The 27,777-nt window shown below is 35.9% G+C and overlaps 1 protein-coding gene across 1 annotated transcript; it reads left to right on the top strand.

Annotated features, from left to right (window-relative positions):
* Positions 1–2,590: 2,590 nt before the first annotated feature.
* C5 (complement component 5) lies at positions 2,591–27,371 on the top strand (the record flags this gene model as incomplete). The annotated part of the gene is made up of 40 exons (XM_008947588.1): positions 2,591–2,783; positions 3,276–3,438; positions 4,105–4,175; positions 4,706–4,797; positions 6,239–6,321; positions 6,815–6,905; positions 7,206–7,311; positions 8,034–8,160; positions 8,492–8,607; positions 8,842–9,042; positions 9,569–9,772; positions 10,212–10,421; positions 10,607–10,756; positions 11,603–11,732; positions 12,035–12,100; positions 12,684–12,884; positions 13,495–13,585; positions 14,003–14,079; positions 14,712–14,851; positions 15,634–15,855; positions 16,424–16,484; positions 17,091–17,180; positions 17,447–17,659; positions 17,800–17,875; positions 18,762–18,921; positions 19,403–19,498; positions 19,783–19,954; positions 20,805–21,010; positions 21,182–21,334; positions 21,708–21,770; positions 22,536–22,617; positions 23,310–23,361; positions 24,064–24,166; positions 24,608–24,682; positions 24,779–24,884; positions 25,130–25,216; positions 25,588–25,677; positions 26,177–26,260; positions 26,962–27,100; positions 27,242–27,371. Coding segments are annotated over 40 exons (4,972 nt in total), but the record flags the coding sequence as incomplete, so codon positions are not given.
* Between the last annotated feature and the right edge of the window lie 406 nt (positions 27,372–27,777).

Here is a 27,777-nt window from a genome sequence, read left to right as displayed (position 1 = left end):
GCCCTCATAGAGACCACGCCCATCTCGGGACCACGCCCCTCCCACCCCGCCCCGCCCGGGAGGGGCCCTGAGGGCTCCTGAGGCGCGTGCGCCGCATTCGCCTCTGTTCCCGCCGTTTCGCCTCAGGGCGGGCGGGGGCTGGTTGTGCGCAGTCTGACCTCGGGTTCGAGAGAGTCTGAGAGGTTTTTGTTCCAATTAAAGCTTAAGTCACTGTGTAAATATCAAAGCCTGCTCGGGTGATTGTTTTTTGAGAGGTGTTGTTTTTTTGTTCGTTTGGGATTTTGTGCTTTGTGTATCTCTTGCCACAGAGCACTGTGTTTGTTTGTTTGTTTGTGATTTTGTGCTTTGTGTATCTTTTGCCACAGAGCGCTGTCAAATAGTATGTGGGTGGGTTTCGCTCTAGAACACTGTAGCTTTGGAAATACGTAGTATGTTTGATAGTTTGATTGCTGCTGTTCCCACAGAGGTATTTAAATATATCTTTTGTGAGAGTTTTCGGCTGTGTTAGTTTGTAATCTATGCAACTAAGTGTGAAGTGTAGGGTTGAAAAATCAGTAGGCCATATCTGAAGAAGAATGTAAGAAGGGGGCATAATTAGACTTACAAAACATTATTTCAACATACTGTTAGATTTTTACAGTGTTTTCCAGTGTTCTTCACTGCTCGTTATTGTTTACGTACCACACACGCTAGGAATTCTCATTGCTTGCTGTTTAGTAATAGGTATTTCAGCTGTGATTTTTAATAATATTAAACACCATATATTTTGTAAGATTGAATTATTTTTCCCTTGTAGCTTATTGCATCTGTAGAGAAACCCAAGATGACCTTCTTGTAATTTCCTTTTATATTGATCAGAAATAGTTTTGTAAATATCTTTCCCGTAAAGGTTGATTATGGTATTTGTTTAAACTTCAGAAATCTTGCACAACTTTAGTTGAACTTTACATAAACTTACTTGTGGAGGTCCTATGCTTAGATATCAGACCTGCAAAGGTCTTGTCACCAATGAGGGGTTTTGTGAATGCTTTTTAAAATAGTACGTGTTGTATTGTGTTTTAATATTTTCATACTGCAGTTTTATTCATAATGGAGGTACTTGAGAAGTTGGCAAAATCAGGAAGACAAATTACTAAATGAAATCTGCAAGTGACAGGTTACTCCAAACAAAACGCTTCTGTTCTAAACATATCAGCACATGATGTTTGATATAATTTTTTTTCCTTCAGATGTAAATTTAAAATCACTTTGATTTAAATAAAAATTATTTTCTGAAGGGCAAACTGAATCTGAATTTTTGTTGGTTGGCTGGGGGTTTTTAGCTATCTCTGAATTTTTTTTTTATGTAGCTATTAAGCAGAAAGTTAGGACTGACATAGGATTGCTTTGTCCATATTCAGAAATTGAAATCCTAAATAAAAGATTTCCTGGGTTGCTCTAGCTTACTTTGGAGGGGGCAATAACATTTTAGTAAAACATTAACTGTGGGTGAAATGTGTTGATGGTATTTCTGCTCATCTACAGCAGAAACCAAGCACAGTTTAATCCAGAATCATTGGCATCTGTGGTTTGCTGTTTGTTGTCATATACATTATGGCTATTTTAATATATTTTTTTGTTTTATTATTTTCTGGAACAACTTCTAGCCAAGAGAAAACGTAAGTAAGGAAAATACAGAATTTACTGGAAATGGTACTTGATTGTTGTCTGCCATTTTAGGTAATTAGATACAGAATTTAACTAAAGCCAACACAAAAGGCACTATCCAAATTGTTGTGTTTTCACAAGCAATATTCTCCCTTATCTATTTGGGGCTAGTGCTAGAAAAGGGACCTGTGCTTCTGAGATTACTGATTTGCTGCTGATGAGCTAGGTAGAGTCATCTTACAAACATGCAGAAAGGTTAAGAAATAAAGCTGGTGCTCGTTAGCTGTTCTGTAGTGCCTGAGGATGGATACTTTGCTACAGATTTCATGAAAGCTTTTACTTAAATGTGTATTTTACTTAGTAGTGCTTTTGTTAATTCTTGCATCTGTTAGCAATGGTGTATAGAAAGCAGCTGATTGAGGTGCTTTTGGCATTTCAGAATAAGGAGATGCACATATATAAAATGTTTTATTTGGTGGTACTTCATATGTATTTTAGATACATCATGTGGTCAGGTACCAGAACCTGGCTTGTGCTTTATAAAGCACTGAAGAAATGAGAGTAATCCTGCAATTACTTACTCATTTCATTTCAGTAAGAACTCTACTGGCAGGAGAACTACACAAGTGTGCTGTGTGGAAGATTAATGTTTCAGGGTTTAATCTGGCAAAAGGAACAGTTATTTCCTTGTAATAGCCTGGTTTAATAGATGTGGGTTTGTGTGTCTACAAAAAATTACTCTACTCTACCTGCACAGTTGTTTGATAATATTACATTATGGTTTTTGTAACACATATTCTGACTAGGCTTCTACTTTTTTTAACGAGTGTCCTAGAATAACTTGTTTGCTTTAACAGTGTGTGCATTGGTGAATTACAAACAGAAGAAATCCGAAAGAAATATAGTTCCATTACCCTTTTATTGTTTTATATTCTATATACAGATATGTCCTTACAGCACCAAAGATCTTCCGTGTTGGGGCACCTGTGAAAGTTGTAGTTCAAGCTTTTGGTTATGAGAAGGAATTTCCAGTCACTATTTCCCTAAGAAGCTTTCCAGATAAGCTTACTCTTTATTCTTCGGGCCATATGTCTTTAACTTCAGCCAACAGCTTCCAAGATGCTGTCACCTTAAGAGTAAGGAATTCAGACTTGCAGTGTTTTTATTGTCACATTTAGTTACAAGTGTTAAAAAAGATGATGGTAAGATTTCAGTTGTTTAAACTGGGAAGGGAAGCCTAGTGCTTTGATTTGCCACTTGTAGCTTATTTCATTTTAGTTTGTCTGAACTTGAAATTATATTGGATAAAATGAGCATAAAGGAATGACATCAAAGTTAAACAGAAATCCATCTTGTAACCTCCTAACTGGGCTTTGCACTTTGCTATTTTAGTTCTGGACGTGAATAAAATGCAAAATTTCTAAATACTGATTTGTAGCTTCATAATCCAGACTGTCATCTGTGATGTAAGCAAGCCCTTGTGGGTGTTGATGTTTATTTAATCATAATTAACAACAGGGTAGTAATTGATAGTCAGATACTCTTCTCAACAAAAATTTCTGTAGGAAAAAAAAAAACTTGAAAAATATTTTAATATTCTTTAAAAATCTTTATTTCGTCTCCCCCAGCTTCAGCAAACAGATTTACCAACAACAGAGAATTCAGTCAAGTATGTGTATTTGGAAGCTGTTTCTCCACATTTTACAAGATTAAAAAAAATTCCAGTTTCCTATGAGAACGGGTTTCTTTTTATTCATACAGACAAACCAATTTACACTCCTGATCAGTCAGGTAAATAATAAATAATAAAAATAACAGCCAAGAGAAATAAGATAAATTATTTTATTTTTTAAAGTCTGTTGAGTTTGCCAAGGAATTAGGATTTAAATCTCCTTTATTGCCATTGTTTAATATTTAGTTTTTTAATCAGCAGAATAAAACTGTTTGATCATACTGTAGAAAAGAATCACTTCTCCCAACATCCTCTCAGTCCCTGCCTTCTGCACCCTAAATGACTAAACTGTGGCACAAGGAGTGAAAGATTTTCCTGGGAATATGTTAACAATGTCTGTGAAGAAATAATGACTGAATCATTGGTTTCACATGGAGTTCTTTTCCTAAAATAACAACATGCCAGGATTGTGATGGTAACAAATTATACAGCCCTGTGGGGGTTCCACGTGCAAGAGTGGTGGTGCAGGGTCTCATGTCGCTAGCATGAACAAATACTGTTTGGACACCACACTGACAAAAGGTCAAGGGCATTCTATAAATACTAAGGATATTTACATAGTTACAGATAATTACAGATAATACTAAAAAAATAATATTTACAGATAATACTAAAAAAATGAGTAGGAATAAAAGGTTGGATTTCGAGGGGTTATTGGTTGGTTGGGTTTCTTAAAACTCTCTATAGTGGTATGACTTTGTGATTTATTGTAATAATTCTTACAGTGAAAGTCAGGGTGTACTCTCTGAATGAAGAATTGCAACCAGCTCGGCGAGAAACTGTCCTAACCTTTGTGGTGAGTTGCAACTGAATTTAATATATTAATATATTAATATCTTTGAAAAGATCTAAACATTACTTTGCACAGTTGGATAGAGGTTTTCATGTCCCAGAACTGAAGTTGTTACAGAATGGAAAAAAAAAGGAAAAATACCAATTATCTTTAATATCTTGGAAAGGGATTTTTGAGGGAATTTTAGCAATACATGGTTTTCATATGGTTGTTTATTTCATTGAGATGTAAAAATAATCAGTAGCTACTATACTACATTTTTTGTCCTTTAACAATAGATTTATTACAGTAACATTTTGACAATTTTAAGTATTGTGTAGTAACAACTTTTAATTGTTGGAAATATGGTAAAAGGTTTTATCAGAATTCCGGTCTAAATTGTTTCTAAAAATGTTTGTTTTCATGTTGTGAAATGGGGAAAAATGCTTAGAAAAATATGTTGTGGCCAGGCTCCCACTGAAATCTTTGAAAGGAGATCTTCCTTTTGATAAGAATGATCTGTAACTGCTCATTCTTTCCTGTTATAATTTAAGGATCCTGAAGGAGTCAAAGTGGATACTATGGAAGAAGAAGATTTTACTGGAATAGTTTCTTTTCCCGACTTCAAGATTCCTCCTAATCCTAAGTAGATTTACTTAATGCTTTTTGAGAATTATTAACATAATACTGCCTTTTCTTAAAGACTGTCAGTGTGTCTTTTGCATGAAACACTGTGCATGACTTGAAACCTGGAGATTTCTAACATGTCACATAGCCCGTAACCATGGTATAATAAGGAACTTATGACCAAGTATTCTGATTTTTGGTTGTCTTCCATACTAACATTTGTCTCCCAAAGCCAAGTGGGAAGGTTACTCTGTGTTTTCAATAGATGGCATATACTAACTGACATGAAAGAAAGTGAGGGCATGCAGTGAGCAAAAACCCTGATGATTGAGCTGAAGTTAAAGAACAGTTAGTGGTAGGTTTGTCATGCTCAGTTAAAAAGGAAGATAATAAAAACTACAGCTTTCTACTGTAGAGACAGAAACATTGTCAGGTATGTATTGATTTCAGGGAGGGGAAACATCTTTCATACATATATTCATACAAATCCAGCATTTTTCTAGTAACAGACAAACATCTCGTCAGTTCTCCTTTTAATCTCGAGAGGGTGCTGAAGATTCACTGAGTTGGCAGAAGGATGCTCGCAGGTGCTTGAAAAAATTAGTTTTTTACTGACCTACTTTTTATGAGGAAATTACTAATAATTGTAGTCTGGTTAAAAATTCATTTTGTAGCCTTCTTGAAACTGTGTATCTGTTAACTGCAGATTTGCAGAACTTTTGTTGTGGTGCTATATGGCCAAAAGACTGTAGGAACTGATTTTCTAGAATTTATGACATAAAATGCAGTTGGGCTTGAATGCTCCAGCCAGAGAAAGAAGGACCCAGATGGAATCTATGCAAGTCCTTCTGAGCATTTTCTTGGCTGATATTTGTTACAAATACATTTTTCAGCATAGTTATGTGTGTCCATCTGCTGTCTATGCAAGAAATTAACACACTTAATCCTTTTTTATAGTGTGTAAATGTCAAATTATTACTCATTCCTTGGTCCAATTTGAACTTTACCAAATGGTGGTAAATCAGGTAGGTGATACATACTGGTCCTGCTCACTGGGTTGAAACAGACTTCTAGCCACAAACAGGCATTTGTCTAACCTCAGGGGTTGTGACTAGCCAGTGAAAGAAGTTAGCAAATAACATCTTAATGGCACTGGCTACATTTGCAGTCTTCAAATTCTGTCTCTGCTTTAACTATAAACCAAAATATTCTGCTGATAGTCATAAACAATGGTGTATTCTTTTCCAATGTATTTCATTGCTTTAAAATAAATTCCAAATTATTATTAAAATATTAAAGCAGAATCTTCTTAAAGTAGGCATCGAACACGTGCAAAAAACCTGGTGCACAGTTTTTCTTTCTAAATAATTATTAACATGAAGTCCTTTTAAATAGTAATACTCCTTTTTGTCCTCTGCATTGTTTCATCCTAAAAAATGCTCAGTGCTGATATTTTGTAGGTATGGGATTTGGAAGATTGAAGCCAAGTATAAGAAGAATTTTGTAACCTCAGCTGTTGCACAGTTTGAAGTTAAGGAATATGGTAAGGGGTGCCCATACTGTGAACCTTCATTTTTATGTGGGTTTTTGGTGAAATTTACATAAGACAGCTATACCACCCAGAGGCCTCTCAGAAATTCCTGAGGTAACTTTGGTGTAAATGAAGTAACTTTGGTGTAGAAGGAGTGCAGAGCAATGCTGAGTGGCACTGGCAGTTCAAGCAAATCAGTCCTATCTCTGTGAGGCTGTGTTAGTACATCTTGCCTAGAGTTATTCTTTAGTATATGCTGTGGCATCTTGGTATAGTTACAGTGATGCAAAATGTAAAGCCAGGGCAACTGCAGATAACTTAGGGCTTTAGAACTTGTACTTCACTGTGGGCAAGCTGACAGCTGTGTTTTGGGGCTCTAATATTGTAATTCAAACCACTTGAAACCGACGTGATTCTTTGGCTATACAGGGGTATCTTTCTGAGCAGCTGTGGCTTAATGTATGAAAACACATCTAAGTGGCTTTCTTTTCTATTCAATTTTCAGCAATGCCAAGTTTTTCCATCGTCATAGAGCCAGAAAGTAACTTCATTAGTTCTGATAAATTTGAGAACTTCAGGATTGCTGTGAAAGCTAGGTAAAGAGATTTGGCTTTGATTTCTAAATGTGCATGTATCTCTTCTCCCCTGTCCAGAGGTTTCCTCTTTTACTTCCTGAAGAAGCCTAATTATCACAATCCTTTCTGCTATGTAAAAAACCTAAGGTACCCTATGAAAAATTCTTACAAAGTGAGTATTTATCAATAGAAATGTTTAATGCTATGCAGACATTTGTTTTCTGTATTTCTCCTAGGAATATACTCTTAATAAAAAACAAATGCTTTGTTGTAGTCATTAAAGTAACTTTTGAAGTATTTGTATTCTTGTTTTGTTCTCAGCTATTTTTATAATAAAAAGCTTCCAAGTGCTGATGTTTTTCTTCGTTTTGGAATAATTGACGAAACTGGAAAAAGAATTATTCCTCAAGCACTGCATGTAACTAGGGTAAGAAGAAGCAAGCCTGGTTTGTGTAGACTTCAAATGCTTGGTTCAGAACTGATCCAATTCCACTGAAGTTTTTCCATTAAGTCTGATGAGAAATGGTCCCAACTCCTAGTTTGCATCAACAGCTCTTCAGTGTTAACTTCTCTTGTGTAATACTGTCCATCAAAGTGATAGAGATGCACTTTAAAATGAAACTCAGAGACAGCATCTGAGACAATGTCATTTCAGTCTAGTTCAATTACTTGTGTAAACTGTGTGGTTGAAATTTCTGTGAAATAATATTTATTCTATTAAAGGCAAAATAAATAAGTGGAGATAAGCAGATCAAAATTATCTTGATGTGTTATGTGAAGTCTGTTCTCTACCACTTAACCCTCCCTCATTTAGTCTGACCTTTTTGATTTAGTTATTGAAAATAATAAAAGGCATTATCTTTCCTCATTTAGTGCAGATATCTCTCCGTTATTGCTACCTCTTGCTGGGCCTGCATGCAGACTTTGCAATATGTGCCACTGGCTGATTAATTATCAATAATTTTAGGAAATAAAGAATTAATTAATAAAATAAATAAAGAATCTTCTTCATTAAAACATCTCCACCTTTAATTTCCTCTGCAAGTAGGCAAGCAGAACAGAAACATCTTGAAATCAGAATTTGCATATAGTCTGTATATTATTTCTAAATTATTGACTTTAAACTAATGATTTATATTTCATCTCCAGATTGAAGAAGGAGTTGCTGAGATCAATTTTAACAGTAAGAATGCAGTGAGCTTTATCGGGTTGCAAAGTCTAGAAGAATTGGATGGGTCATATTTATATATTGCAGCATCAGTGTTGGAGTCTACAGGTAAGTTGCTTTTTCTTTTCTTTTTTACTTTTTAACATACCTGAAAATGGAAACAGAACTAGAAAACAAAATTGTATGGACAACTCTCCTGATATTTTATTTAGTATTCAGAAGTCCTTCTTCCAAAAGCTTGTGAGGAAGAACAGCCCGTCCATCACTGTAACAGTGCTTAGGGATTAAGCTTTTTTTTTTTTGGCTGTTTGTTTTCACAGCAGTGCTAGGAGTTGACTCTTTACAGGCAAGGACTTCACTATGACAGACAGGTTGTGCTGCCCTTTGAAGGCACAGGCTCTAGGACGTGTTTAATAAAAGGGGCGTAATGTTTTGTTAGGTGGCCTCAGCGGTGAAGCAGAATTTGCTGGAGTGAGATTTGCTGCATCTCCTTACAAACTGCGTTTGGTTTCTACTCCTCTCTTCGTGAAGCCTGGACTGCCATTCTTCATTAAGGTTAGTTAACATAGGCAGTATTGTGGCACGTTACAATACAAAATCCATAACACAGAAGCCTTAGTCTTTTTTTTTTATATGTAGTACTGTGCGTCTCAACACACTTTTTATTTCCATTGACCTTTTACTTTTTTTTTTAACTTGCTACTGTAGAAGAAGCTTAGCAGTCTGAAAATTTTCTCCTTGAAAAATGTCACCGTTCTTAGGAGAGGTATTATCTGTTCTGCTGAACAGGTGCAGGTGAAAGATACAGTAGATCAAATTGTTGGAAATGTCCCTGTCACCATCACTGCAAAGTCTGTCAGCGAGCAAATGGATGAGACTGAATTGATATCAGAGGGCTCAGAATCTGGGAGAAGAAAAACAAGCAGGAATGATGGAACTGCTTTGTTTGTTGTTAATATCCCATCCAACAGCAAACTATTGGAGTTTCAAGTGAGTTATATCATTCCATTAATTTGTTTCTTCAGGGGCTCAGTTCTGTGCTTTTGAAAACGTACCACACAGGTGGGAAGATTTTATACTCAAAAGTGAAGAGTCTATAAACTTAGAGACTATTGTGAATAATCAGTTATGAAATCCAGGTCAGATAATGAAACAGTGCTTCTCTGTTAAAGTCTTTATTTTGTTATTCTGAAATAAAGTATCCTAACTTGCCACGTATTTATTTCATAATAATTAAACAAAAATCTAAATTGCTTTCCTCCCAGTTTAGAGGCATATCATTAACCTTTGCTGCTCTGTTTATGTATGTGCTTCTACACTAGTATTTTATATTTGACTTCATATTTATGCCTCTTATTATTAGAGAAAACCCTATGAATAATGTGTTGAAGAATGCTTTTAGTATTATAATTGTTTTCTTGACTATAATTCTGTACTTGAACTATTCAGACATCTGGACAAGTTTTTTGTTTCCTCCTTTACTAACAAAAATTCAGACTTTTTATGATCTTTTCAGGTAAAAACTGCAGATCCACATCTTGCAGATGAAAACCAAGCAAGTAAAACCTATGAAGCAAAAGCTTACTCCTCATTAAGTCAGAGTTATCTATATATTGACTGGACTTCAAGCCACAAAACACTAGAAGTAGGGGATTTAATAAATATCAATGTATATCCACATAGTCGCTATATTCAGAAAATACATCACTACAGCTATTTGGTAAGTGACAGATGTTTCCACATAAAGTGCTGAATTGTGATGTAATATATGGTTGCAGCTGAAAAACCTCAACAGTTAAGAACTATCCTCAGCATAGAATATGTGCAGCTCAGACAGCTGCTCCTTCCACATACAGTCTGTCAGTCTTACAGTGAAGAACTGAATTTGAGTTCTTCTCTGACATAGGCTGGGATTAAGAACAAGTAGTGCTAGCCTCAAGAGCTGTTCCAGGGGCTGAAATATAGAGAAAGAGAAAGATGCATAGAGACAGCACTTCTTTTTAGGAGATGAGGGAGAGCTACCTGCCTTTCAACTATACCCACTGCTCCCAAATGCATTTTTGTGTGTGTTGGATTTTATTTAAATGCAAGTAATTATTACATGTAAGAAACACTAAATACAAAATTTGACTTTATCCTCTGTCATTTTCCTGTTATAGATCTTGTCAAAAGGGAGGATAGTAAGCTTTGGAACTCAGAAGAGAATTGAGCATTTGGAATATGAACATCTAACTTTTCAGATAACCCAGGAAATGGTTCCTTCAGCACGTCTTATTGTTTACTACATAGTCACAGGAGAAGCAACTGCTGAGTTAGTAGCTGATTCAGTTTGGCTGAATGTGGAACAGAAATGCGGGAATAGTCTTGATGTGAGTAGCAAAATAGGCACTAAAATTGTGGGTAGCAGTGCATTCATTTTATGGTTAGATTTTTAACTTGGACTTACACAGGTTCTTTAATGCCTCCATTGACTCACTAAAGTGTCTGCCTTCAAATGGAATTATTTTCAAACAATGTGCTTTTAGAATGACCAATATTTGTTTTCAATTTATAGATGAAACTGCAATCAAGAAAAGAGATACTGAATCCAGCAGCAGTTGTGTCGCTTAACATGAAAACACAATTCAATTCCCTTGTTGCTTTGTCAGCTATTGACAAGGCAGTATATGGGGTCACAGGAAGAGGAAAGAGAGCATTGGAAAAAGTTAAGTAGTAACCACAGAATTAAAACAAGTTGCTATTTGTTTCATGTTCATAGTCAGATAGCTATTACCTGTCATGCTTTCAGAAAGCCTGAAAATAGGCAGAAGAGCAATTCAGTCCAGAATAAAAGTTGCTGGTTTAAATCTGACAGTTCAGAATCGTGAAATACAATGTTTTGATTTCCAGTAAAAGTCAGTTTTGGGTTTAAAGACAGATCTGAACTATCTCATCAGAAATCTTCAGACTTGGCCAAAAAGAGGTTGCATTGTTAGAGAATTCCTTGATCAAAGAGGTATGGAGACTATATCTTCCTCCTTGGTTCTCTGTATCATCTTTTCACATCGTATTTTTAAGGAATACTGTTAAGAGTGGTATGGTGAATGCTGTTAAATTCTGTGGGTTATGGAGATTTTCAGTCCTTGTAGATTTTTAGATACGTGTGTATGTAAGTAAAACCTGCATATCAACTGGCACTGAAAGAATTCCATTCCTATGATAATACATGATTGGTTTTTAATACTTCAGTCAGCTACAAAGTACATAGGAGAAGAATAGGAGAATATTTTGCCCTAGCATTGAATCACTTGCATCTATTCTATAGCACTGCTGAACTGTTTTTAAACAGATGCCTGAGTATCAGAACCATTCTAAACATGTTTGTGAAGCATTCTTGGGCTACAGGAAAGTGGCTGTGTTGGTGCTGGTGCTGGAATTAGCTTGAATATTGTTAACCAGTATTTTTCCGTGTGTTGTGAGGACAGCTTCCAGAGTAAAGTGGCCTTTCTGCTCTCATTCATCATACAATATATTCCACATTTCAGTTAGATGCTGATGTGTTTTTTCTCAGGTAATGCTACATTTGGAAAAGAGTGACCTTGGGTGTGGTGCTGGGGGAGGCCGGAACAACGTTGATGTATTCCGAATGGCTGGGCTTACGTTTCTAACCAATGCAAATGCTGAGGATTCAGATGACCCAGGTACATTCCTTTGTTTTGAGCATGAAATTGTGGATTTTATTTTCTGAAATATTCTGTTGTGACTCTCAGTTATTATGTTGGAACTTAATTAGTAAAGAATGCTTATACTAATATTTTTAAGGAGAAAAACATTATGACTTATGGATCAGTCACTGTAACTGAAATGAAAATATTTTTATGTAATTAGAATAGTAAACAGAAAAAGTCTCTCAAACTTGGAATGTGATTTTATGGCATTTTTAAGTGGACTATGCTATTACAAAGAGGGTCAAATCTTCTGTCCTTATTTATTTTTTTAACAGGTGAAACTTGCAATGAAGTTTTAAGAGCCAAACGTTCTGACTTCAAGGATCGGATACTCCAAGAAGGTGTTAAAAAAAATCTTTTACAATATATAATTATGAAAAAAAAAAAACCCACATCCATTAGAAATGAAGAATCTGAGTTTTTGCTTACCTCTTTCAACTATTATTAACTTAATGTATTGGAGAGAGTGACTGATAAATATGGAAGATGACTTTAGAGAGGACCCCATTTATAAAGCCTCTTAGCCACATGCTGAATTTGAAATTGGCAAGACTTAAGTCCCCATTGAAAATACAGCATATATTTAAGATCTTTCCTCCTCCTGAAGAGACAGCCTGAAAACTCCCAGTTCTACTGTATGGCAGTCTTTGCCAGTGAACACCTGCCAGGGACCGAGCCTGTCAGAAGAGCCTTTGACTGTTAAATCTTAAAATGTAATACAACTCTTAATTTATATTTTTAATACAGAGTAGTAGTGATTGCATGCCACTAACTTTTGAAAAATGGCAAATATATGTTCATCCTCAAATCTGTACCTTCACTGAAATTCTGCAGATTTTAAAAATATTCAGCATAACGAGTCAAGATGCATTTGGAAATTAAGACTTCATCTCAGGGAAGGGAATTCTTTTATTTGTGTTTCAGCATCCAAATACAGACATCCAGAAATTCGGAAATGCTGCATGGCTGGAGTAAGAGCATATCCAGTCAGTGAGACCTGCAGTGACAGAGCTCAGCGGATTCGGAGTAGTGAGAAGTGCATTTCTGCATTCAAGGACTGCTGTGAATTTGCAAACAAACTGCGTGAGGAAGAGCCTAACAAGCTTCTGATATTGGCGAGAATGCGTGAGTATGAAAGCCTTCACTCACCTGTGGATGTGTGGGGAAACACTCCCAACAGAATATGGGTGAATACAGAGGTGATAACTTCATGCCTCTATTAACCCCTCCCTATCACCTGTCAGGGTTATTCCAGAAAGGAATAACCTCCTGAAGAGGGCTAGGCAAGCAGTTCTTCATACTGTTAATATCTGTGTTCTATCTGCCCATCTTTAGAACAAGCAGAACTGCAAAAAGAGAGAATGTCTGCAAAGGCAATGCTAAACTTGAGTGCTAAATTTGAATCCTTTGCCCAGGCCTAAAACAGCCAATGGTTGACATCTCAGGAAAGAGCAGTGGGAGAGTGAAATTTGTCTCCCATTCTCCCCCTGTAACTACACATTAACCAGTTAATCTGCCTGGACAGGTTTTCACACATGAATAGATGAGGTGGTATCAACACAGACTTTTAATTGAGGGTATACAGATACCTCTTCTCTTTTATCATGTCTAACGAGGCAAATAAGCAGAATACAGTGTCACAAAAGAAAAAGATAATGTCTTTGAAGCCTTTGGTGGAGGGCTGTTGGCAGATGGTTTGATTGGGTTTTTTACTTGCTTTATTTATGTTATCCAGATTTTGAGGCTCATTTGGACCTGGATGTAGCACAAGTTCGTAGCTACTTCCCTGAAAGTTGGTTATGGGAAGTTCACCAAGTTTCTTCAAGGTACTACTTTACTCAGATCAGTTACCAACTTTTGATTTGTTTTATAGAAAATAAATGCTAAAATTAAGGGAAGCTGGGTAGCCTTAGTTGCACCTGAGATGTGTGCTGGAATGCAATCTTAAACAAAGTGTTCTACCATGTCTCCCTCCATACAGGATACACTGTCTGGTGTCCAGGTCGTTGAGGCACTTTTCCTTTCACTTTCAACTTTGCTAAACACCAGCTTCTGTAAAGTCAGCTAAACCCAAGTTTATTCAAACAAAAATTCAGAAGTCTTCTTTTCTAAATATGCTTTCATACACAAGTCTGTCTTAGGTACAGGAGCTGCTCTGGACCTGCCCCCTCTCTCTGTCGATTAACTGTTGTTAACAGCTGGCTATTGACTGTGTACAAAAGTACTAACACTTCTAAACACAGGTCAAAGACTCTCTCTGTCACCTTGCCTGACTCACTGACTACCTGGGAAGTACAAGGTGTTGGCCTTTCTGATAAAGGTAGGTACTGCAACCTAATTAGGCTGTAGCTAGAGAATTAGGGATCTTTTCCATTTGGATTTTTCAGAACCCCTCATTGCAGTTGACATGCATGTTCTAAAATGTTCATTTTCTGGTTGATAAACAGGAAAAGAAAGCATCAAAATATATATTTGAGGGAAAGGGAAGGGCTTAATTTCTTGCTATGAATGGCAGTGGCTGGGAAAACAAAGCCTATCTTGTGTTTGACAGTGGCCCATGATAAATGAAAATGAAGAATTTAAGAACAAATAGTGAGTGACTCTTCCTGGGCACAGCTTTACAGTGTCCTGCTATCAGTAGCACAGGGATTTGAGGAGTGGAGGAAATGAATTTTCCAGTGGATTAGATTTCCACAGAAACTGTGTTTCTCACTTTGGGAAGGAGAATCCCAGAGGACCACTATGTCAGCAAGCATGTGTGGAGAATGGGAGGTAGCACCCTGGAGCAGGAAGCAAGAGCCTAGTCACTTCCAAAAAAGCTTGGACAATTTCAAAGTACATACTGAAAAATGACAAGTCATCAGTAAAAGTGGCAAGCATGTGAAGGTATTTCCAAGCTGCTTATCAGAAGGGTGGATAGGGAAGTCTTGCTTTTGTTTTCCATTTCCTTAGGTATATGTGTTGCTGCACCCTTGGAAGTGCAAGTTGTGAAAGATATCTTCCTGAGTGTTTATGTTCCTTATTCTGTGGTGAGAGGAGAACAAATTGAGTTAAAAGGATCAGTGTATAACTATAAAGCCTCTTCAACTAAGGTAACTTGGTGTCTTCATGAGTTTGATGGAAAGATTACCATACTAAAGTAAAAAAACTTTTCTCCTCTGAATATCTAGTATAAACAGATCTTTGGATCAGATTTCTCCAGTCCTTCAGTTAGTGTTACATGTGCTCTACATAACTAGGTAACAATGAAATCCAGTCATCAGTTGTTTCGTTTTCCCACCATTCCACTGATGGCAAGGCTGCCAGATCTTACCTCACAACTTTGTCTCATGAAATTTCAAATATATTTTTTTCTATTCTAATTATTTGGAAACAGTGTCAGAAAGTGATGTTTTTTTTTTTTTAATGATTTGCTCCAGAGGTCACAGATTACATGGTCAAGGGATTTAATATAAATGGACTATTTTTAAGGAAATACATGAAACAGAAGTGTAAAATTAATATTGAAAAAGTTTGAGTAAAATATGCAAAGTTATGTGTATGAAGCCTGGTATAGTGTTCCCTGGTGCTGCTAATGGACATTGGTTACTGCATGTCTCTAGTGCAAGGAATAGTAATTCCAAAGGTAGTAATATTTGCTCATTTATTTTTAAGGAAATACATGAAACAGAAGTGTAAAATTAATATTGAAAAAGTTTGAGTAAAATATGTACGTATATACATAGTAATTCCAAAGGTAGTAATACTTGCTCATTGTAAACAGAAAAGTAGTAGTACAGTAATAGAATGCTCAGTATAGTATTTACATGGCTTTAATATTTCTCTGGTGTATCTGTCATGGAGGTGAAACATTAAAAATCTTTCACTGTTTCAGTTCTGTGTTAAAATGGCAGCTGGAAATGGAATCTGTTCTTTTGGAGATTCTGCAACTACTGGGCTGAGGAGACACAGCTGCAATTTTAATACTCTGGATGGTGGTTCTATGTCACCAGTTACATTCAGAATACTTCCTTTGGAGTTAGGTCTTCACACTATCAACTTCACACTGCTGACACCCAGGAACAGTGAAACTGTAGTTAAAACTTTACGTGTCATGGTAAGGAAAAACCCTCTGTTTGCAGTGTTTTTGAATTTTGTATTGGTTCAGTTGTAAGAAATATATTAAATCAATATAAAAATATTGTTTTATTTTAATATTATGAGAATCCAAAATGTCACATGGTATCATTGAATACAGTGAGGTGTATGTAGTGGAAAAATGCATGGCTATTTCAGTATGCACATTTTTAAACCTGGATTATAAGCATTGTCAGAAAGGGTTTTATATCTAAATAGAAGATAACTTAGTAAGCAAGGAGAATCCTGTATTCTAAGTCAAATGGTTCAGATTTTCAACTGATTAAGCATGCTTCACTGAAATACTCTTTTTTGTATTTTTATGCTTTCCTAAGATTTTAATTTTTTTGTTAAATACTCTAGAATTTTGGGAGATAGAACATTAGCTTAAATGTATTTTGAATAGATGTAGAACAGTTAAATAAAACTCAGCTACAGAGAAACATGTAGAAAGCAAAAATACTATGATTCTAAACAGTTGTTTAAGCTGATATATGATTAAAGAATGAAAACACTTTTGCTTACTACTTTCCTCATAATGATTTCAGCCAGAAGGCGTTAAGAAAGAAATTCATGCTGGTTTCACTTTGGATCCACAAGGTATTTATGGTAAGAGAAATGATCATCTGTGTTTTTACTTTATTTTTTTAATATTCTTCAGTCACAATAAACAAGTTTTCTGTAATGTGAAATAATAATTGGCATTTCATCTTCCTGAATTACTCTGCATATGTAATTTCCAAGGATTTCCTGTCCTTTTGTTGGGTAACAAATCCATCTCAGAGTGGCTGGTCTTTCAAAAAAAGACTTGCATTCATTTCTTAAAGGAACCTTTTTATGTGTCTTTTACTGTGAGATAATACTAAGCTTTTCTCAGTGTGCTTAAAAACCAGTTAGCAAGTGCTTTATTAATGAAAATAGAATATGTTCTCATTTAACCAGAGATGAATCTGAAGCCACAAAGTTAAGGTCCAGATCTGATTTCTTTCTTAACACCAAAGGCAAAAGAAAGATGGAAGTGTTTGCATCTGCTCTCTCACAAAGTTTGATATTGTCTGCACGTGCTTTTGAGCAGATTTCTAGTTTTCAAGTTATCACAATACTTTTGTTGCTGACTTCTCAGAGAGTTGTAACCTTCAAATCTGGCTGTTACATCTGAATTGTGTACTGATTGAAATTGTGCAGTGTGAGAGATATATACATTTTCAATTACAGGGTCACTGAAGAGACGACAAGAATTTCGATACAAAATCCCACTAAATCTGGTCCCCAAAACAAAAATTGATAGAAGTGTCAGTGTCAAAGGTAAATTGAATTGAAACTTCTAGTCTACTGCATATGTACATTCTGTATGTGTTCTTTTTTTTCTATTCCATAGTCTCTTGTTTAAATTTATCTGACTTTATTCCCAGGTTCTCCTTCCTTTAAGAAAAGGCTTTGCATGTCACCTTTTTGTGTAGAATTTTAAATACTTCATATGGAATTATTGCTTGTAAGTGTCAGATTCTGCCCTTGGGCTCACTTTCATCATCTCTCATTCAAAGAAATTTTATTTTTTTTTCTTTCCACAGGACATCTTATGGGTGAAGTGATCTCTGCAATCCTCAGTCCTGCTGGCCTTGATGTTCTCACTCATCTGCCAAAGGGCAGTGCAGAGGCAGAGTTTATGAGTATTGTCCCACTGTTTTATGTGTTTCGCTACTTGGAAGAGTCCGATAACTGGCACTTACTGGGTCCTGAAACTTTAACTTCAAGAACTCAAATGAGGAGGAAGATGAAACAAGGTAGAAAAATACACCTTCTTGTCTTGCTTCAGAGTTGTGGAGAATAAACTCTGCTGCAGGGGAAAGATGATGAGTGAGCAAATACAATTTTAATACACATATCTTTTTGTGACTTATTTTCTGCCTAATATATCCTGTAGGAATTGTGAGCATCTTGTCATTCAGAAATCCTGACTTCTCATATAGCATGTGGAAGAATGACCAAGCTAGCACATGGTGAGTTAAAAAAGGTCTTTGAATTAGAAGGGATGGAAAAAGCTCATTTCACCCCTTTGTTTTCATATTATAATTAATTTTTAAAATGTGATACTTTCTAATAAGCATGAGAGGTGATCTTGACGGTAGATTTAAATGGTGCTTACAAATTTGAGTACTATTTTTTGACTCCTTGCTTTCACTTGCTAAATTCTTTGTTTATATCCACAGTTCACACAATTACAACCAGCTTGGGCCAATGTTAGGAGCAGAGGTACCTGAGATAATTTGTAGAATTTTGCTCAGTTCTGAAACCTCTTATTTTGGCTTGGGACTTTACAAAAGGACTGTGTAGACATTGGTTCCCTGTGGAAGTCATAAGCTCGAGCAAAGTTTGTACCCCAAGTTTGAAGATGGAAAGCTAAGCACAGGGACATCAGCAAGGGCAAAATAGACATACCTCTTGTCCACACAAATGTGATGTTTAAAGGCTACCAGACAGGAGGGGTAGTGCTGTTGATGGAAAACAGAATCTGCCAATGAAAATGAGGCAAAGTACATAGTCACTGTCTTGCTTTTCAGAGTGACAAATGCAGTTGGCTCATAGAAGGAAGGAATACGATGCTTCAAAGGCATTTTCCTTATGTTCTCTGCATATAAAAAAGTTATCTTTTGGGGCTGTAGTGAATCCAGATCCTGAAACATGGAAGTTGATCCTACTTGAAAATTGAGTAATTATTGCCCATTTGTTAAGTTAAATTTAAAATTCATCTGCAGTGTTTATTGGAACTGTGGAGTGAGTGTAGCATAGATAAATCATAAATAGTGCAAATTTGTGTCTGACCTCTAGCAATCTGTTAGTATCTGCTTGTCACAACAAATATGATCTGTTTGATTTCCTTGGCAGGTTGACAGCTTTTGCTTTAAGGATTCTCGGACAAGTTAATCAATATGTAAATCTTGATTATATTTCTGTTTGTAATTCACTTCTGTGGTTGATTGATAACTGTCAAATGCCAGATGGGTCATTTGTTGAATTTTCAAATTACCAACCAGTGAAACTACAGGTATGAAAACCAAATGTTTTCTGTATAAATACAGTGACAGCTGCAGTCAGCAGGAGGCAATGTGTTTTGGGAATGAAAGATATTTTGGGCTGCATTTCACCAGAACACCTGTTCAAGATAATTTTGCTAGATTTGCCTTTTTCTAAATTAACTTAAACAGCACAATCTTGCAAAACTTTGTTTTCCCACTACATGTAGCTGCTTGTCACTTCTTACTATTTAGAAAAAAAATTACAGCAGTTGCACAAGTTTGATTTTACAATGTAATAGTCCTGGCTTGCCAATAACTTTATATATTTTGGTCTCTTTTACAAATAAGCTATTGCCTTCAAAGGAAGAGTCAACATAATTTCAGGTTAAACCAAACTGATATTTCTTACAGGAATTTCTATTTGTTTTCTCACCTAAATTGTAAAAAACTGTATTTATTTAAATTAACTGTTGTTTCTATTTAATTATATTTGCATATTTGATTTTCTAGGGTACACTACCAAGAGAAGCTAAAGAAAAAATTTTGTATCTCACAGCATTTTCTGTTATTGGTATTGAGAAGTCAATTAAAATATGTCCTACTCAGGTAAGTAACATTTTTATTTCTGTCAGCAGTCATGTTCTGGGATTATAATTTCTTCCATTTTCTTTAACATTTGTTCAAAGAAATCAAGAGGCTTTTTTCAGTTTCAAAGATTAAGATTTATTTACTGTGTTAGTCTTTCCAAATCAGTAAAAGAACAATAATGAAATTGCTTCACTTTATTAATTGTAGAAGATAGATATTATATATACCTGTATTATTTGATAGATGTGTTTCTTTAAATGTAAATCTAAAAGATGTCAGCTGTAGCCTATTTACCTCTGCAGAAAATCCATGATGCTAAAAACAAAGCAGGAAGTTATTTGATGAAAAATGTGGCGCTTGCTCAGAGCCCCTTCACTCTGGCAATAACTGCATACGCTTTGGCTCTGCTGGATGTGAACCACCAGTCTGCACAGTCGGTGTTCTCTGCACTGAAGAAGGAGGCATTTGTCATAGGTATTCTGGAATTTTCTCAGGGTCTGTACTGTCATTGGCTCTCAGGTAGGCTCTTCTGTCAGTGTTCTTAAATTCTCTAGCCTGATGCCACTACCTGGAGAGAGTGAATTTCAGTGGTGCTTGCTTTGGCACAAGTGAACTTTTAGCCTTGTGTGGCCAAGTGTTTGAGTTCTGCTTTCAGCTTTTCAACAGGGCCGTTTCATGAGCAGTGTGCAGTCAGCTGGGCATCTGTCAGTCCCCACTGAATTACGCTTGTTCTATCAACAGGCTTTCCTTTTAAGCAGGTGCCCACAGAGGATTGCTTTTGTCTGCCTCCTCCTCATCCTCACAATGTGTCTGCTGTCTTCCTTGGCTCAGAGTGGAATTTTTCCCAGTCTCTGCCACTGTTTTCACTTCTGTTGTGTCTGGTTTTCCTCTTAATGCCTCACTGCTTGATGAGGGACTTTGTAGTCTCTTGTGAATGCTGTTCCTTTTTAGTGTATTTTGTCACAGGCAAGGGAGTCAGACTGTTCTCTGCCAAGTAACAATTTCTACTGGAATAGAAAAGCTTTGTCCTGTGTATTGAAAGTGGCTCTAAAATAAAACAAATTTAAAATCTGTGTTGTATTTGTTTGGCTGCTCTATCACAGTTCAGGACCAATATTTAGTACATATGCATAAGATGCTTTGCCTCAGGTCTGTTTATCATCAGTTTCTAGTATAAACGTCAGACTTACTAGTGTAAGAGAAGTATATCTTCATCTCCTTTTAAATGCAAAGTGAGTTCCTCCTTTTGTCCTTGCCACCTTGTGTAGTCTGAACTGTTGCTATATGTCAATCCAAAACCTCCCTTTTATTTATACTTCTGTAGGTGACCCTCCTATTTATCGGTTTTGGAAAGACACTTTCAAAGCACCAGACCAACACACTCCTAGCTCTGTTACTGCACAAATGGTTGAAACTACAGCATATGCCTTGCTTACTACTTTGCTTAGAGGAGACAAAAACTATGCTGACCCAATCATCAAATGGTTGTCTGAAGAACAAAGATATGGTGGAGGGTTTTACTCAACTCAGGTGAGTTATCTCATGTTAAGTGTACTGCTGAGACACTGCCAAGCTGTTTAGCTAGTAATGGTTACCACTGTTTGTAATCATGTTTAAGTGGCAGAAAATTAATTGCTTTGTTATACACCTTCACTTCTTTTTAATTTCTGGAATGAATTCTTTATGATTGATTTCTGGCAGGACACAGTTAATGCCCTTGAGGCCTTGACTGAATATTCCCTTCTTGTCAAACGGCTGCATTTGGACATGAGTGTCAAGGTAGCATACAAGAACCATGGAGACATCCAGACATTTCAACTGACCGAGGACCATTTCGTGGGAAGAACATTGCCAGTGAGTGAACAGTATTGCTTTTGGAAAGTGAAAGCAGAATTTTTAGCAACTTGTTAAATAACTATTTGAACTTTGAAATTGCTGCTAAAGTAGCTTTTTTTTTTTTTCTGCTAATAAACCTGTAGCAATTTGGTATTGCAAATGTTTAAGGACTCTGCTTGTCAGCTAAATTTAATGCATTTGAATATTCATTGATATTTAGTCTCTCTCTGCTTGTGCTTATGAAGGTTTTTATGGAGAATCTGCTTGTAGCCTCAGGCCTTAATATGTGTTTCATGTGTAGAAAAGACAAGCAGATCATCTGACTTGAGTTGTTGCTAATAGTGCTATATTTATTATTAACCTAAAACTTTGTTTAATATCAATCCTTCAGATACCTTTGGATGATGACATATATGTGAGCACTGGAAGCAGTACTGGCATAGCTACAGTAAATGTAAGCATGCAACCAATGTTTTTAAAATGGAATCTCTGGTTAATATCAACATTGAAAGAGAAACTGGAATTTGTGATAAACTCTTCCATCTGTTGCCCTTACCTGTAGACTGAAGTGACAGGTGTCATTAAGGCTATATTTTGGATTAGGTACAACCATTGTGTGACTTATGGCTAATGAGGAAAAGTTGTGAAGCTTCTTCCTTTTCATTAGAGTTTTTCTGATCCATAATTTAAATAGAGGATCAATTCAGTTTTAGTGCTTATCAATTGTTATTCTCTCTGCTTACACAGAGACAAACAGGGAAGACTCAGATTAGTGATCACCTTAGAGAAATTGCTCAGTTCTGTTATTCTGGTGTTTAGTAAGCAATATAATTGAAAAACTATTTTCTTGCCTAAATATTAAGCTGTTGGCATATTTCCTTCTGACCTTCCCGTAGCCTCTTCTAACATCAAACTTAGTAGCATCCAAAATGTGCATGTTTTTGTGTACTAATATTTCTATTCATAAAATATCGGGAGTTGTCTGGGTGATATTTTTACTCTTATAAATGTGACCAGCAGGACTGCTGTGGTTTTGCTCAAGAATTCCCCATTTCTTTCAGTGCTGATCATTTATTTACTCATCTTCAAGTCCCTCAAAACTTATCATGCTGTACAGACTTGTTTTTACTGGTGTTATATTCTCCATATTATCATTTTATGCCAGTTCTGAGGATTGTTAACAGCTTCTGTTTTATCTGATTTATTTGTATGTGTGTAGGTGTTGACTGCATATAATACAATTGGTACTTCTGAAGAGTCGTGTGACTTTGAGTTGAAGATTGTTCCAAAGAGAGATGATGGTAAAGTGTTGCTTTGGTTTTAAATATTGCTACTCAGGTCAGTGCAAGGGAGAGAGGGGAAAAAAAAACCTTTGCGCTGCTAAAGTAGCTGTTTCTTTTTGTTGGACAAAGTGTTTCTTATTAAGAATTAAATTGTATTAAGAATGAAACTGTAACAAATTCTGCCACTTTCTAAAAGCAAAACTGGAAAAGAAATTGCTAGAAGCCTTTTTAGCCCTTCTTCAAACTAAATTGCCTTTTTGTGAATAGATTTAATCTTAAATGTACATGTTAGGTGCATTTTTGCCTATTTAGGGAAGAGGTTTTGCAATTTTGGAGTGAGTGATACAAACTTCTAGCAAAAGAAAGAAATATGGGTTTGTAGGGTTTACAGTGAGTTCTACAAGGTACTGGGAGTTCTGCTCCAGTAACAACAAGGTCTATAGCCACATTCTGAGCTTTCACCATGAAGTAGTTCTAATAAGGTAGGTACCCAATAACCTTCATCAAACATTAAAAATGTCATTTCACCTGAATTATAAAAGAAGAATAATGTTACTTGTTTGTGTCTAGACAATGAGTTCCTATAAAAATAACCACCAAAACAATTTAAAGAATTATCTTTCAAATATGAAAATACTTTACAAGAATTTTGGATTGCTGCTTCTGAAGAGTTATAAAATTACTTCTTTGACTTTCCTTGACATGCAAAGGTCACAGAAGAGAGGACGGCGAGCCCCTGGGGCGCTTAGAGGCCTGTGCAAAGTAAGTTCAGCTGCTGGCACGCTGGGTTGGTTTGCATTTTTAATTTCCCCAGTGATTCAGCCCATACTTTGTATTTAAAGATTTTATTTAACTAAATTCTGGTTCTGGATGTCCTGGATTCCCTAACATTCAACACTTCTTGCAAAGGTGAATTTCTCAGCAAACACATTAAGGAATTGGAGCAGTGCAAGGCAAATGCACTGCACATCTATGTAAGCATTATTAAATTTACCTAAGAAAGTTACAATTGCTATTTGTACTTTTGTTTTTTTCTTAGTCATTATTTTACTATTACCTTGACTGACGTGTTTATATTAAATTTCTTTAATTTTTTAAGATATTAAAATGTTTTCATTTATTGATAACTGCACCTGTTCTTATCATCTTCATTTCTTCCTCTTTCTTCACTTTTCTGTACGTGGATAAACAGAATTAGAGCCCAAAGTCAGGATCTTTTTGGGAGGGATTTTTTCTTTGATTCATATAGGGGTTCTCCTGCAACACAAGTATTAAGAAAAGCTTCTTTATGCATGATATTGGTATAAAGCTGAAAGGACTCATATGGACTGTTTTACTTCATTATGAGTTTACCATTGTTTAAATGTCGATAAAATTTTCCTCCAGGTATTTCTGGGGTCACATTTGAAGATTTGTTTTTCATTTCAGTTATGTTTAACTAATGTAATTTTTAACCTGTTCTAGGTACAGGCCCAGAGCAAGAGAGCCACAGTCAGGGTCTGCTCATGCTGTGATGGACATAGGGTTGGTTAGTGGATTAGAAGCAAATACAGAAGATTTAGATACTGTAAGTATTAGAGAAATCTTTTTCCAGAAGTTTTTTTGACAGGTTAGTATACACATCTAACTAAGCTGGCTAAAGTTTGTGAACTGAATCTTGACTCTAGTGCTTGTGTTCATCCAGCTCCTATTGACAAGAATAGAAGTTTTAGTTAGGAGCAATTAGTTACACTTAAAGGATTTAAATAGGATACTACACATGGACTCAAGTATTCTTTCAAGGATCATTAGCTCTTTAATTCTGTTATCTTCATGTAATGAGTAAAAGGATAATTTCCTTAAAACCAAAAGACCAAGTAAAAGCATGAGCATTTTAAAGAGACAACCCTAAAATATGTTTTTTGTACATCTCAGCATTATGTTAAAGCTACTGATTAGAAAACCTTCGAGATCATCCAAAAATATTTCACTTGTGTAAAAGATTTTTCTCTGTTGTTCTCCCCTACAGCTTTCAAGTGGAGTTGATCAGCTGATAGCAGATTATGAGATAAAAGATGGGCATGTTATTCTGCAGATAGACTCTGTATGTTACCCTTTTCATAACTGTAAGCATTACTTTAACTCTTTGGAATAACTTTGTTTCCATTAGAGCTCCTTAATTCACGTGTCTTTCAAATAGGTGCCAGTGAATAATTTCCTCTGCGTTGGGTTCCGAGTAAGTGAGCTTTTCAGGGTTGGAATGCTGAATCCTGCCACGTTCACTGTGTATGAATATCATGCACCAGGTACATGTTCATGTCTTCAAATTCGTGTTTGTCTCTTAACTCTTTATCATTCCTTTAAAGACTGTTTTTTCCTTGTTCAACAGCTTTTTAATCCTTGTTATTGTAAGCTCAGGTAACTAAAGTTATTGTTAAAACATATGAGCATAAGTTAAAGTTCTGTTTTCAAGGACTCACAAAGTTTTAGTGCTGACTTGTTGGACTTTGATTTTCTGTATGTACTTATTACTTCTTTCTGGATCTTCTAGACAGAAGGTGCACTATGCTCTATAACCCCTATGGAAATGAAAAAATTGTGAAATTGTGTGAAGGGGATGAATGCAAATGCATGGAAGGTAAACTTTTTTTAAGATGTTTTCCCATTTCACTTGGTGGGAAGATGCAGTGTAGTGCTTTGGACAAAACCATGCTAAACACAAGGGGAAAAAGTCCTCATAAGTACACAGCTCTTCTCCAAATTTTACATTTAAAAAAAAAGAATTTTAAAAAAGTGTGCAGCATGGTCATGGATGTCTGACTAGATTAAGTTCAGGTGACTGAGGGTGTTATTTTGTATTTTAAATTTTCATTATTCCAGCATACAGTCCCATAATTACGGAGTTTCTCAGTTACAGTAGATTGTCCCAGACAGGTACAGGTTCATTGTTTTATCTGAGGACATGTGATGATATTTGTCTTAACACTGTTTTTTTCTTTCTTGATGTAGCTGAGTGTAGCAAAGTACAGGAGAGACTAGACCAGTCAATAACTGCTGAGAGCAGGAGAGAAGCTGCGTGCCAGAGTGATATTGCATATGGTAATATTTGAATTGTCATTACCTATCTCCCATGCTCTGACTGAAACATTCACTTGTTTACTACTGCTGCAAAACATTTTGTTCCAATTAGATTTTTAGTGATTAAAATTCAATAGACTTGACAATGGCCTACAGAATATGAAGTTGAAATATCAGAGCAGAGAAGAGTAAGTGCTGCTCATAGCCTCTGCTGAATGGAACTCACATAACCAGGGTTAGTGAGCCCAATCTGATGGGTTCTGCTAATAACCACCATCTTTCTCTTGCTTGTTCTAGCATCACGTGGCTCTGGGGTCAGAGGAAGTTGTGGGGCATCAGATGAGAGCATGGGTAGACCTTGTCAGTGTTTCTTGGCCCTACAGTGTATAACTGCAGCTGTAGTTTTCCCAGAAATGAGTGTTTTAAAGGGACATTTTATTCTCCATCTGAGCATCTGTAAGACACTTACAGTGTATTGCAGGAATAAGGAATAACAAAAAGATTTTGTGTTGTTCTGCAGTTTATAAAGTGAAGATCTCATATCGCAGTGAAGAAGGTTATTTTGTAAAATATTCTGCAACTCTTCTAGACCTCTATAAAAGAGGTGAGTGTCCTGTTCTTAATCCATTTAACAATTTATTTAGTGTAAAATCTGGTCTGGTTGAGAGCACTAAAGCAGCAGACAAAAATCAACAGTCAAACCCAAGTCATTTCATGAGAGTAGAAAACCGTAGTCTCAAATAGAGCCTTTGAGAATTTTTGTGTGTGACAAAACAAGGTGAACGTATTCCATAAGCAATTAATACCATAATGAGTGGTTGTTTCAATGTCTCATTCATTCCACAGAAAGCCCTCACTTGCTGTAACCCTGGCTGAAGTGGGTGGTATGAGAGGATGTGCCATGCATTAGCTTTTCTCAGATTTTTGTAGGTTGGGCATGTTTTTGCTTCTGGGAGAAAGGACTTTAAAGTGTTGTTGGGGACTCACTGTCTTACCTTTGGGAGAGGGAGCTGCTCATAGGTCCTGTGAACTGGAGCTGATAGTCACTCATTTTTCCTCTGAGTTTAAGCACCAAATATGTCCTTATAATTACTATAATATAAAATTATTTAACATGCATGAGGCTTGTTTACCATTCAGATTTAATTTTAAAAATCTTTTACAAGAAACATTTTTTCTATAATAACATTTTGTTATATAACCAGTAACAAACAGATTCCTTGGCTGTGCTGTACTGTGGAACATTTTGGTGTTTTCTGTCTAATATATAAGTTACTGAAAAGTCTTTGTGACATTTTCCTTTAGGGCAGGCTTTTGCTCAAAAAAATAATCAAATAACCTTTGTTAAAAAGAAGACCTGTACAGATGTTGAGCTGAGCCCAGGCGAGCAGTATTTGATCATGGGAAAAGAAGCCTTAAAGATAAGCGTTGCTTACAGTTTCAGGTAAGTAATTTACCATCAGAATCCACAGAGGTTTAGTGTTAAAGCATGCTGTGAAGTGTGTTCATATGTAATTTGGAGTTTGTTTGACATTTTCCTCCCCAAGTCTTAACAGCAAATGGTGATTTTCTGTTGTCTTCTTAGATTCCAGTACCCTTTGGACTCCAGCACTTGGATTGAGTGGTGGCCTTCAAATACAGCATGTACGTTTTGTGAAGAATTTTTAAATACAATGGAAGATTTTGCTGAAGATCTCACCATTAGTGGCTGTTGATTTACTAGGAGAATTTTTTAAATTAAAAATATAGATCAAATCTCATATAAAAAAAAAAAGTCCTCCCCTGTTTAGTAATTCTTTCCCAAACAACTTTCATTAATAATTCACCTTGAAAAATAGTCTTTGCTTGTATTTCATAACTATGTTCTTACAGCATAGTAATGTTCAAATTATGGTTTTTAAGCTTGCTGGGAGAATAATAGAGAATCTTGCAATGATATTAGAAGTCAGATGAAGTGGATCAACTGTAAAAACAAAAATGGAAAGTACTGTCTTGTTCCAGAATAACACTTGGAAGCATTAAAAACTGATGTCTTATTTTTATTTCCTTTATTTTTTAAAGAGAAATAAAATTGTTTATGAAATAATTTTGTTGCAAATTTTTTAAAAAAGAAAAAAAATA

This window comes from Merops nubicus, unplaced genomic scaffold (genome assembly GCF_000691845.1).
Source record: "Merops nubicus isolate BGI_N331 unplaced genomic scaffold, ASM69184v1 scaffold5559, whole genome shotgun sequence".
Lineage (NCBI taxonomy): Eukaryota > Metazoa > Chordata > Aves > Coraciiformes > Meropidae > Merops > Merops nubicus.
The sequence above is the reverse complement of the archived record's forward strand: the minus strand, read 5'-3'. Positions and strand labels throughout refer to the sequence as shown.